General features: G+C 36.8%; 1 protein-coding gene across 1 annotated transcript in view; it reads right to left on the bottom strand.

The window, feature by feature from the left end:
• Nucleotides 1-5,428: 5,428 nt before the first annotated feature.
• LOC136250027 (programmed cell death protein 6-like) overlaps nt 5,429-13,981 on the bottom strand; it is a 9,622-nt gene continuing 1,069 nt past the window's right edge. The window contains exons 2-3 of the mRNA XM_066042187.1: nt 13,350-13,529; nt 5,429-5,937 (exon numbers count right to left, since the gene is read on the bottom strand). Of these exons, the coding sequence (XP_065898259.1) occupies nt 5,567-5,937; nt 13,350-13,529 (551 nt within the window). The 3' untranslated portion in view covers nt 5,429-5,566. The remainder of the gene's footprint in view (nt 5,938-13,349; nt 13,530-13,981) is intronic.

Here is a 13,981-nt window from a genome sequence, read left to right as displayed (position 1 = left end):
TTACATCAGCAGGCTATGATGGTGATGGAAGTGGTACACATCCTCTGGTGTGATGTTGATTATAGTCTCAAACCAGAGGCGTAGCTACAATGTAGGCAGGTGAGGCAGTCACCTCACCAAATATTGGTGACTGAAGTCACTGAACTGAGAGCTACGTTGGACCTTTAGATGAATTGAAAGCTTGCAATAACAAAGTTTATATGCTAACTTATTGTACAAGGTAAGAATCCATCCAGGGGCAGGTTAGCTACTGAGGTTTTCGGAAAGTGGTCAAGCAAGGTCGATCTATTCAGTTACCCTAATAGAGCACTCACCAGCAAAATTTTAATATAATAGTTTTGAACTCCTTAAATTGCTCTCACAATCAATCTCAGATGCATGGTCTAACTTTCCCAAGGGAGCATAACCCAGACCCCCTGGAATGGCATGTTACCACAGTGCTTATATATACTAAGTCAAGTTCTGAGCAACATGCATAAAATACCATAATGTGCATTCCTTGTAATTACCATAATAGTAGGACTAAGATTACCTCCAGATTTAATATTGTATTTCTAAATTTTCTGGGGGGCATGCCCCCAGACCCCCTAGCTGGAGCATGTTACGCATGCCCAATTGTACTTACACACTAGAGTGCGTGCATCATTCATAAGCAAAGCAAGGTCTGCCACACCTATTTAAAGTTTCTAGCTACGCCCCTGCAAACATATAGTGTTCACATGGTCATATCAACTCTTGTGCCAACACATCATTTCCTTAATTAACTCCCTTACAGCCAACTCATAAGAAGCAACCACGCACTATTTATGATCTTTCTGAAGTAAAATTTAAAGTCAATTTTTCACCATGCTTTCTATAAGAGTACGTATATAGTTTTTGTTGCCCATATGTATATGCACTATATACTGCTCATGCAAAAATCTGTAAAATATTGATATATATTGTTTCCAAATTACAGAGATTTTAGATTTTGATTAAATCTGAAGTTCACTAGATGTAAGGCACAGATTATATTGTGTAGAGCTAGATGGTTGGAAAAGTATTTTAATAAAATTCCATGTATGTATATGTATCTTGTTTGAAACACTTTACCTGCATATATATATAGCTATACCATTTGCTAATTAAACCTCCAAACATTTAATGGTCCCAGAGATGGTACACATGTGCACTGTATCCTAACAGGTTTGCTTAAATTTGCAAAAATGTCAGATTTTATTAATAGCTATTTATCTCTTTCTAATGTTTAATATGCCAAATTCTCTTTTGAATAGGAACATGTGGAAGAGAATTTAAACTAGTACTGGTCAGCTGTAATTTCATCAACAAAGACTAGGTAATGAGTGGAAATGCTGTGGGAAGGGATATTAAAACGTGCATGAAGAATTATATTTTGCATACAGGCAGCACCATGAAGGCTAGCTATATGGGCCATGATGTGGTTTGTGATGATTTTAATAAACATTTTACAGACCTAATTAATATGAGCGTGTAGCTATGTGCGTATCTTCAGGACGTTGATCCACATTAGCTACAATGTAATGCTTCCAATACTCAATCATGCATGTTGACTTTCTTGCATGAAAACTGAAATGTATTACACATATCTTTAATAACAATTGCATGACTATAGCTATATATTGACACATGAATTAAATAAGATATTATAGTGTATTACAAGTCATTTGTAACTTGTCACCTATATAACCATAGCTCTATATATGCAGCTACTACAATGATAGCTTATTTTAATTGATGTATAGCCCATATGCATAGACACTTCATAATGTCATTGGCTAATTTGCAAATTAATAACTTTATCACAATAAAGTACAACAAGATTTCACTGAATGCCTTAAAGTTCGCACTGGAGTTCTTCCCCAGTAAGGTATGTACATATATTATACTCATCTAAGATTTTGAGCTAACTTGCAACTTTGGTATAAAAAATGATTCATGCGCATGTTACATGAGCAGGGCTGGTTTCAAGACTGTGATCATCCACCCATATAATCTCTGTCAGGTTTATCAAATACCATGCCACGTGCCTACTGTTTATGGTTGTAGTGTAATTTGACACCCTTCGTCCCTTTGTAGTAATGCATTGCTATATAGCATCATCATATAGCTACAATTGTAATAATATATGTAGAGTACAAATGAGAAGCATATTACACATGTCACGTGTACAGCAATGTTAAGGAACATTCTACCGCATGACCTGCACACAACATGTACATTATAACACGCACTATATATCATGATTGAGTATTCTTGACATAACAAACAACTATGCATGCGCATGCACCATATATATATATATATATATATATTAAAAGTTTAATTCACAAATGTATAGCAGGCAGTATAGATACAGGCAAATAGAATGTCTAAGAATGTCTCCCAACAATAATTTCTCTACCTACATAATGTGACTGTATACTTTATATCTCAAGTACACGAACTTCAAGTGAGCATATTCAACTGGAATTGTTATTTTTCAACAGTACTTTACAGATATTTGTGATTAGTAGAGTATGTTGGGAGCCGCTTCTTATAGAGAGTGTGGTGAGGGTCACAAAATGACCTCAATCTCATTAATATTTACTTCTGAAAATCATAAATAACTTCCATCACCATCATATATACCCTGATGATGTGTTTGTTTGTTATGTTAAGAATACTATATAGTGTGTAGGTCATGAGATAGACTGTTCTTTAGCACTATTGTACACATGACATGTGTAGTATCACTTTCACCAGCATTTGTACTCTTTCATTGTACTGATGCAGTGATGCCATAGCAACAAACACCACTACACAAATGTCATCTAATAACTGACAGTCAGTATTTTGTGCCATGGTGTTGCACAGTAGAAACAAAGTAGTAAATTTCACTACTAATTTCTGAGTATATAGTGACCAAAGCTTTGGCACGCATTCATGTCACACAGCATCACTGCCCATATAGAGAACACTGTGAGGGATACCTGTTACTCAGGTTCTAGGCCGTATGCCCACTAGACCTGTGATCCCATTTATTTGATATTTGCTTCCTTAGTTAATACCATGTAGGGATATCCTGCAGTTAATACCATGCAGGTGCCTATCTATACAACCAAGTAGACTGGAGTAATGTGAATAAAGTCCCTTCCTCAAAAAAATGACAACCACAACAACTGAACACAACCATGCAGACATCAAAATTTGTGATTACCAGGCCAACAGCGTTGCTGGATGTCACACTGTGTACATGCATGTGTGAGCTCATGTGTATGACAGTGTTGGATTTATATGCATGGTAAGCTCCCAGACATAATTACTACCATTAAAATACTAGGAGATATAGGCTATAGTGTGTACACATGTTTCAACTCATAGTCTTTTATGTATCAGTAACATGGTGATGGCCACCTCTAGTCTTTAACTGTGATCATGGCACACATCATCAAGAAAGTCTAAGCATTAATGCTGTGGTGGAACCTGCAGCTGTCTTAGTGGCCACTTGTATAAAAAGGCTACCTCTCTAAAAAGGCCAACTTTTTAAATTCTTCTGTAATGAGATATTCATGCAGTGATCCACCTATCTAAAGCAGCTACAATTAAGGCCAAGAAATGATAGCCTGAGGGTGACCGGCTTAGATGTAGGTTCCACTGTAGCAAGCAAGGTATCTGATGAAGAGCTTGTGTAGTGAAAATTTATTACAAGGGCATTCACCCCACCAGTAACATCCCATTACATTCAGTGAAAGTGCATGTAAATAAATTTGGAGACACAGTTAACCACCCCCTAATAAACAGTCCACAACATATTAATTTGATTTACACAGCAGCACCAGTTTATAGCAGTTTGCCCTGAGCTATAATCATGTTATAGAAGCTGCCAGTTTAAACTTAACTTGTCCTAATAGTGGATGATGGCATTCATAAGAAGTGAGAAGACACCCTACATCACATGATTTCACCATAACATCATGACTCTCATAAACATTATCAGGTGTATTTCACCCACACTATTTATGTAGGTATGTTTAGTGTTTGGTCAATACATTTGACTTCCTTCCATGAAAGAATGCGTGATGGGTCACCCATATCTTGATAATAAGACTTTGTGTATATGCTTTACAGGGTTCACTGAGGTAGGATACTTTCCTGTAATGGTTTGTTTATAATAAATTGCTATAGCTACAAGTACACTATGAGTAGTTAACCAGTCTGAGAGCTTTGCTGTGTATAGCTATAGCTATATTGTATAATCTATCACAGTATATAGCTTATAGTGACACAGTTTGAGTGAACTATAGGAATTTGACTAAGATACCACAGATGTCACAAACTCAATAGCTATACCCTAAATGTATCTGAGAGTCCTACACTATTCAAAGGGTTTCAAGCATTGCAGTTGTCTTCTTCAGAAGCCTTGTTTCATTGTTGCTGTCAACAACTAGCTTTTATGTGGTACAGTGCAGTATTACACAGCGGTATACTATACCCATTGTACAGTAGTGATGTATATAGTCTCACTTTATGTTTCCTGTTTCTGATTTTCTGTGTTTTGGATGGTTGGAATATTACATTGATGATATGTAAATTTGTTTCTCCTTGGCTGGCTGCTCTTATGTACAAATTTAACTATTGTTCTTAGTAGTTGCTCTGTACAAGGACTGTCCACTTTTAAGAAATTATTTGAAGTAAAATCGTTGTCATATGTAACTACAATTAGTCGATTTGTTGATATGGAAACTAAGCCTCCAAAATGTAGTTTCTTACTGGTAGTTAGTATAGTACAAATGAGTTACACAAGAAATTCAACACATTACCTGTGATTGTGTGTGTGCATACAGTACAACAGTATAATATTGCACAACATTCTTTCGTGTGGCCCATGCAGTAAGATACATTTTTTTGTATAACAGACTACACTGGTACTACATGTATGAAAATATCAGCAAGAAGTTTTATACTACAAACTCTTATATGTACAAATTTTCAAAGGATGCAAATTTTGCAGATTTCACTGTTGTTTAGCTACCTGCAAAATTTTTATCCACGTCTGATCTTTGAAAATAAATTGTGAAATCCTGGGATAGCATGTCAGCAAAAATTATACATGTTGAGATTTGTACATATATGGTTAAGTCAAATTTCTCTCTCACACTCACACACACACACAAATCTAATGCTAGAGCTTCTTGCTAGTCATCTATTACAATCTTGTTAAGGTGGATTAAAGGATGATGGATCTTTGGTAGTTAACTAGGACATGGCCAAATATCAGTGATCCTCAACCGGTAGTGTCATCAAGGAATACTTACATGCATGAAATATGAGAATTTATGTTTGCTGACTAAACTTCAATAAGCAGATTGTTTACATACACAGTGACATAAACAACCTCAAGGTTTTCCGCCCCTAGCTGCAGTATGTATACAATGGTTATCAAGTAGCATCATTGAGAATTAACATACAAAACGTACCAGTATTGTGGAAAAATAGCATAGATGATATTTACACACAAATGATGCATAGATGTATGTTATAACAGCGTATAGTCAAGTGGTCGTCTTTAAGGTTTGTTGTTGATGGCCATGATCATGAAGTCTTCATAGCTGACAGTTATGATCCCGTTGAGGTTCTGGTCACGAGCTCTAAAGGCATCTGTCAGACATCGTAGCATGACACATGCCTGGATAAAGTCGTCCAGTTTGAGACCATTCCTTGCCTGTCGATCAAATCTTGTCACCACAAGTGAACAGAAATTCATGGATACACGGAAGCCCATCTCATTGAAGGCAGTACACAATTCTTGCTGATCAATATTTCCTGATCTGTCACGATCATAGCGGTCAAACACTCCCTTCCACTGGTTGAGGTACTGCCACAACTGGTTGAACTCACTTATGTCAATGGTACCATTACCATCACGATCAAACATGCCTAGAGGGGTGGACACAATGACAACATACCATATATGGTTCAACTACTGATCATAGCATACACAAAGTACCATGTAATTCTTAACCATTACCGATACTGTGATTGTTGATAATGACAAAATGTAGTTGATCTGATACAGTAAGTCGGGGTAGGACATGATGTTATAACATGTATGATTTTATGTAATTCCAATGATAAAAAAAACAACTAATGTAGCAGCTGCTACTTACATCATTCTAGATACTGAAGTTGATTGTATTTACTAAGAATACAGCAAACAATAACACAGGTACCTGAAAATAAGATCAGTATTTATTCTACGTTCTATTGCAAAGTTCACCACAATATTGCTAAAGTTCAGTAGACGAAATGATTTCTACACCAGTGAATCACAATAAATACAGCGTTAAGCTTCATGGTTTACTGGAAATAAATCTTATGGCAAAATGTACAGTATGCACGCATCACACAATTATTGTGACATTTCCTGAGTCACACCTATCTTCATCTAACTTCAATTATATGGTATGACATTATTATGACAATACAATTCAACAGCAAATGGAACATTGTAATGCATTGTAGTTAAAAACCAGGAATTTGCTTTGCACTAATTATCAGTAATTAATTTGTTTACCAATTGTGACCTGTAAGCAAAACCTCAAATGGTTTGCATTTTTTTTTGCAAAAAAACACATAATTCATTCAATTTCATTGGATAACAAATGTGTGCTACAAAAATGATTTTTACTGTAGTAACCAGTGAAACAAGACTCAAATTGATATATACCATACTTACCTGTTCATGACGTACATATGTACGAAAGAGTAAAGAATATCTTTCTGTAAAACGTGAGATACGTGTGTTCGTCTATATTGTAACTTTACCATTGCTATTTCTAAACTTAAATATAGTCATTCTTCATTCTTGCTTATAAGCACAGAGCCCAAAAAACCACAACTTGACAAATTTGCCAGTTCATGGTGAAAAGAACGAGATGAGTCTTTCCTGACTCCATAGCCTGTTGCACTTGTGATCTATAAGCATTTGTAGTTCATTGTCAGTATGGTCACTGTACAAATCAATGGTTTTGCTGTTCCTGCTCTCTACTAACTCCAAGAGTGTTCAAAAGATAAGGCTGTAACTTTCAACACCCTATTGGCTTTCCCCTCTAGACAAAGAAGTCGGAAAAAGAAAATGCAAACTAATGGGTCTTTGCTCAACAGGTCATACATAACATGTCTTTGAAATGGTTACTATGGAGTTCACAATAAATTAATTTTAAAAACAAATACTTGCCTTTTCGGCTATTTTAAGCTTTTTCTATTTTCTTATACATGGATGTTTTAGCCTATACCAGCAACCACAGTTTTGTACAGAGGGTTTTCATGACAAGTCACAATCCACCATTCAAGTTACAAGTGTTTTGTTCTTTTTGTTACCGTACAAAGAGAATATTCGCTCTAAAATCACCCATACAGCACATAGGCAAGCATCTATTTAATGGTTTCCGCAGTGATGGGACACACCCCTTCATGGTTTATAAGCAACCATTATAAGCAACCAATCCTTCACAGGTATGTAATACAGCCCATAAATACATTCATTCTTAGAATGAAGGCTTCTTTTCTGTACTTGTTTGCTCATGTGGGTGTATAGACAAACACGCATACACACAATTTTCCCAATTCAGGAAAACAGGAGTGCCCACATCTGGCCTTGAGGCACACACCTGTGAGACATACATACCCAGACTTACTCATTTCTTAACAAAGAGTACAAGTTAAGGTGACTTAAAAACTTATTTGATAGCCAGTTAGGATAGTTACAAAACAGTGGGTATATTTACTCTATAAGCAGAAAGCTATTGTACACATAGTTAGCATTGATACTGAGGAATTGTGTTAGCACTACAGTGAAACCTGTCTAAAGCAGTCACCTTCGGGCCAGAAATATTTGGCCTTTATAGAGAGGTGGCTGCCTAACTCAATATCCTCCATAAAGCAGCCATAGGCCATAAACCGAGGTTTGGCCTTTAAAAAAAGGTTCCAGGGACTTATAAACTCACGTTTAGTTACATAAAAATGCATTTAACTATACTCCAGTACACCGCCTACTTACACAGCAGACCAGCAAATTAGCTAGCAGAAACTGAAGAGCCTGAAGCTAGCTACTTTGAGTTTGGAGACAGCAATTGAGCTAATTATGATTCCTAGCTACAAAGTCTGTGAAGTAAAAACAGGGACTTCCTTAAAGACGGTGAACTGTTAATGTTAACTAAACAATTACAAATCCAGGAATCAAGATTGTGAGGTGAGCTTTAATTAGAATCACATGAAGAAGCAAAGCCATGGAGTGGCCACAAGCTTTTCTATACTGTGAGTTTATAACTTTTCCGTATTACAGAAGTATGAAGTAGTGCAGCTAGTTTATACTCACCATAATGGCTATAGCTGGCTGCTTTGTGCGAGGTCTTTGTATAGCGAGGTGCTGTTTAGGACTGCTAAAGCTGGCCGTTATACGTGTTATAGAGGTGACCGTTTAATGCAAACTATTTCTGTACAAACTGATTGGGAATTGGTCGGGACCGTAGTCACATGGCTGCTATGTTGAGGTGACCGCCCAACTCAGGTGACCGTTAAGGGAGGTTCCACTGTATTAGCTCAGTGTGTTGGCAGGCTAGACTTGTGACATCATAAAATAGTGATGACGTATGACTAACTTCCTTTGTCTTCATATTTATTGCATCATGAAAACGATGATGCAATCACTAAAATTAGGTGACTTCCTTTGTTTTATTACTTTTTATTTCTGGCAGGTGAATGAATGGAAACTGATGAAAAAGTAAGGTATATGTAAATATACTGGTTGCTTTGAAAAAGCTTATATGTGCATGTACCTCCCCAGGGAAGGGGAAGTTCAAAGGTATCCATGGAATCCCTTTTTTTGGGAGAGTATTAATATTACTTAATGAGTTGCGGACATGTTTTCTTTAAATTCAGCCAAAATCAGTTTATCAGTCAAAGAAATACATACAAAAACTTAATAGTGGCAAAACACTCATTTTAATCTCTGTTTGCTACAAAACAACTTGAGAAACTGCCACCCCAGCATCTTCATGCAAAATAAGCGTAAAATACCGTATAGTAAAAAAACTTTGGCAGTAAAAAGTGTGACAAAACCCCTTTCTTGAAAAAATTGATGGAAAAAACTTTGGCGATTGAAATATTTGCCAAAGTTTTTACCACCAAAGGTTTTATTGTATGGTACGTAAGGATAACGACAAGGTGTCAACTCATCAGTTAAGCAGTGTAGTAAGTGTATAGGTAGCTAGTGTTGTTGTTGTAGCAGTACGGCTACTGATCTAACGACGTGGTAGCAAAGACGTCCTTCGCTATCTCCTGCGATGCCGAGAGCGACCGTATTTACTTTTTCAGTGAACTTCCTTCAGTAGCAGAGGTTATCATGTATATCAAAGTATTTGGCCAAATCCATCGCAAGACGATGAACTATATCTGACGTGCGAACAGGAAACCGGTTGGAAATGCTATCCCAAGGAGTGCTTATAAAAGTAGGACACATTCCTAGGAAGATTTCAGCTTGATCTTTATTGCGTGGTGGTACGAGCTGACCTTCATCTCAAGTTCTAGTTACTCAATGTATCATCTAAAATAATTGGCAAAAAAAACTTTGGCGAATTGAATGCTATTCGCCAAATTTGCCAAAGTTTTTTACCGCCAAAGTTTTTTACTATACGGTATGTTCTAAAGCTATTGCAGTTATTTTAAAAGGCTTTTAGTTGCATTTCTAAAGGCTTACTCTAATATGATTTTAACAGTGAAACAATGCTGGAGAGTGACTACTAGGAAGGTAGACTGAAGTTATAATTACCATACCAGAGCAGAATCCGCTCCCTTCAAATTAATTTTGAACATGAAATAATACGTAAGTGCATACTGTAGGCAGAGTATCAGGTTTCTGTTACTGTACAACAGGATATTCTTATACACATGAAATGAAACCTAACTTCACGCGCTACAATAACATGTAAACAGTTTTATACAACACTAAAGAGTACTTTTGATATGAAGCAAAGAACGGCAGACATTGTCATTTGCTGGAACTTGATGGTATTTATAATGATACAAGCGTCTCTAGCACGTGAGGATTCTAATGGCACTTAGTCTAAGCCCATAGCACCAAATATGGCGAAGATATTCCTTGTTTAATGAAGCAGGTACAGCCATGGCAGACATTTGATGAAGAAAGCTGTTTTCTAAGTAGTGTAATTAAAGGTGTTTTAGCCAACTGCATTGATGCTTGGTGCCATTTTATCATGGAGTTCATGGTGAGTAATGTAGTGACTGTGGGATCCTTCTATTGTTAATACTTGCAAAGTTATTTTAGTTTGTATAGAGGCATGCGTCAAAGCCTAAATATTGGCTTAACGGATTCAAAGGGTTTCCATGCTTTATAGTTACTAAGGTGTGTTTGGCTTGTGTAAAGGATATACAAATAGGTTCGCTGTACAAAATAGATGAATGTAATGGGATAACAAAAACAAGAGAGGAGCAAGACCATTTGAAAAATCCCCTCAAGTAATAGGTAACAGGTTGCCTAAAGCTATATTAAAATTTGACGAGGACAAGAGGAAGTTAGTTATACATCACTGTCTTATCTTATGATTTCACAAGTCCAGCCTATCAGGGTCACCACAATAAGCAAATAGTGCTAATACAAAAGTATTAATCAGATAAAATGTGCAGCCTACCAAATTTATAAAACCGGAGCCCTGAGACTGTAGCACTAGAGATGGACCGATACCACTTTTTACCAATACTTCCGATACGAGTATTTGTACTGAAATTATCTGCCGATACCGATTCCGATACCGATACTAAGCATTGAAGCCTACACAATTTTATTATGAAATTTTACTGTTGGCATAGCTAGCTATTAAAATATCATGGTAATTGTTCAGTTTGATTGATCTCAGTTCAATCAAGTTTCAAAATATTCATTGTCTAAACATGATAAACATCATTGTGGATTACTAATTTCTTGATTTGAGGTAGTTTTCTTGGAAGTTTATTGATTAGGTAATTAATTGCGTGGGCAGCCGATAATTCTACAATGTTTGTTACAGCCTTGCAGCCAAACCTTTTCATGAAAAAGCAAGCCAAGTAGTCATAAACTTATTCTTTGAGAAACAACTTCACTGTCATTAATTACATAGGATTCACGTGTTCTAATATATTAGAATACACATGGAGCAATTGTAGCAATACTTGGAAAAGAGTAACAAAGGCTTTTTTCACTACTTTGCTAACCCAACTAAGTTATTTGCTACTGGAAACTTAGCTAGAGATGGTTTAATAAAAGTGGTGAGTGTCTACTGGTGGTATCTGTACCTCGCATTACTGATACCGATCCAATCCGATACCACTGGTATCGGTATCGGCCCACCTTTATGTAGCACCTCCAGGCACAATATATGACCGGATCTACAAGAATCCCACATGTTGGTGCATTTTCCAATTCCATTTCCTTTAGCCAACTGAAGTTTCAGCATTAGAAGCCAAGAGCTGTAGAAGTAACAGTGCTACAAGTGGCAACAACGGAAAGATCAATTTGTACAACAAGCACTTATTAAACAGTCATTACTTACGAATGATTCATTACTGGTGAACCAATGCATACTGTAACAATGGTACCAGACATACCTCATTTTCAGCTACGCTCCACCCATTATACAGCACTACAAATGATGGCATGAGAAGTGCATCTGCTAATGCCATGATGCCATGATGCATTACCGCTAATCAACACCTATGTGGTACTGGGAAAACAAAGGAAGACAAAGGTAAGTCCATGATGCATGCATTGTAGCTGCTGTGTTTGGCAAGAAGGCACAAAGCAATGTTGAACAGTGGAGAAATCAAGCCATAACCTTATCCATGTGTTGAGTTAATATGCTTGGCTGGAGGCATCAGTTAGTCAGGCAGTCAATTAATAGACAATTCAGTTTAATAATAATAATAATATTTCATAGAAACTTGTTGGAAGGATTTGGGGTTGCTCTGAAGATATTTATAGGCTTAGTTATATACTATCAAGTTATTATGAAGGAAACATGTTTTAGGACAAGAAAGCCTAAATCTGCCATTATCATACAGTACAGTAGTACTGTATATTAGAAGTTTGGGTTTTCTGGCCAAAAATATCATCCAAAAACCAGCTTCACAATACCATCTTGGCGCCTTAGCAGCATTGGTTAGGTATAACCAAGCCCAAAAGTACCTTCAGTATGACCCTAAATGCTTCCAATAGATTGATACGAAATTTTAATTTTTTTTGAATTTTCTACTGACTAACTGCCTGCCTGATGCCTTCAGGCAAGCGTAACTCAATAACGGCTAAGGCTATGGGCTTGATTTTTTCACTATTTGACATTGCTTCGTCCCAAGATGTGGCTTTTTGGCATACCGCAGTACGTACAATGCATGCATCATGGACTTACCTTTGTCCTCCTTTGTGTCCCATTTCTTTATGCAGACAGCCCAAGGTGATGATTCACGGTAGCATGATGCATGGCTTCCTTACGCTTGTAAATGGGAATCGTTTGTATTTTCCGTGGTGACTGGATTGATTGCAGAGGCGCTTCTAATACTGGCCTTCGTTTGTAATTCTGTGTACAGTAACAGGCTGAACATAGCTGAAAGCAAAGCGTAATGGGGCGCATGTTCTGACAAAATCAATAACTCTGGTGCGCCATCCTTTCTTTTGATGCGGTATGTGCGGGTTCACCAGTCATAATAATGTTACAACAAGTATAAGGAAAAATTAGGAATTTTAAGCTCAATTAGGGATCATAAAGTAGGGAAACAAGGGAGGTCGCCAACACCTACAGATATACTAGTGAACATTTAATCCCTATTCATAGGTATAGGCTGAATTAGGGATTAAATGTCCACTAGTACATCTGTAGGTGTAGGCGACCTCCCTTGTTTCCCTACTTTTTTTTCTATGATCCCTAATTTTTCCTTATATTTGTACAGCATTACTGTACTGATTATTGGAGTGTTGGGGTTGATTGAATAGGTTGAATGTTTCTTGACAACACATGACCCCCCAACCCATACATCATGGTTATTGTTCTTAATTATCATTAGTATGCCAAACAGCTCATCATTAGCTCATACCATACTTAATGATGCTGATAAAGTGAGGAAAAACAAAAGGTGTACCATAGTAAGAAACTCAAGGAAACTAGGTATTATAATCATCGGTTTAAAGTGCAACTGGCTATACAAGTATTTGAAAACTACTTTCTCTTCTCATGCAGTTAGTATACATACACAATCACACTACACAACACATGGACAGACACACTAAACACATCAAGTCATACCAATCATGAGTCGGCAAGTTTCAGGATTGAAATGTGACCAGTTGCCATTGGTCAGAGCTTGTTGTAGTTCAGTAGCACTAATAGAGCCGGAATGATCAGCATCCACAGCAATAAACCATGAGTACACATTGGGGTCCATGCCGGGGGGGCACCCTGGGGGCTGACCATAAGGAGGTCCACCTGCAGAAGTAGTTATTATACTATAGTACAGTTTCATATATACAGTATGACATTGTTACTTGGTGTTGTAAATTATCCCAATTATGTCATTTTAGGCCTCTACTTCTAGATGTAGTTGTAATACAATGGATCCTCACTAGCTATGTTCTCAAGTTGACAAAAGTGTATTCACAGTAGTGAATTTGTTTGGATTAGTGAAGTCCATTGATTATATACAGAACTTAGTTTAATTGCTCTAATAAAACATAATCTGTTGACAAAATACTCTAATAGTACAGTCACTTCCACTATTAAGATTATTGCGCATAACTGTAGGGATCCATTGTAGTAACTTCACTAAATATTGGCAAGTATATTTAGAGCAATCCATATCCTTTCTTCTTTGCACAAATATTATACTTGGGCAATCAAGACTGTTATAAAATTGTGACGGTCAAGAAATCAGACGGTAT

This window comes from Dysidea avara, chromosome 3 (genome assembly GCF_963678975.1).
Source record: "Dysidea avara chromosome 3, odDysAvar1.4, whole genome shotgun sequence".
NCBI classification, from domain to species: domain Eukaryota; kingdom Metazoa; phylum Porifera; class Demospongiae; order Dictyoceratida; family Dysideidae; genus Dysidea; species Dysidea avara.
The sequence above is the reverse complement of the archived record's forward strand: the minus strand, read 5'-3'. Positions and strand labels throughout refer to the sequence as shown.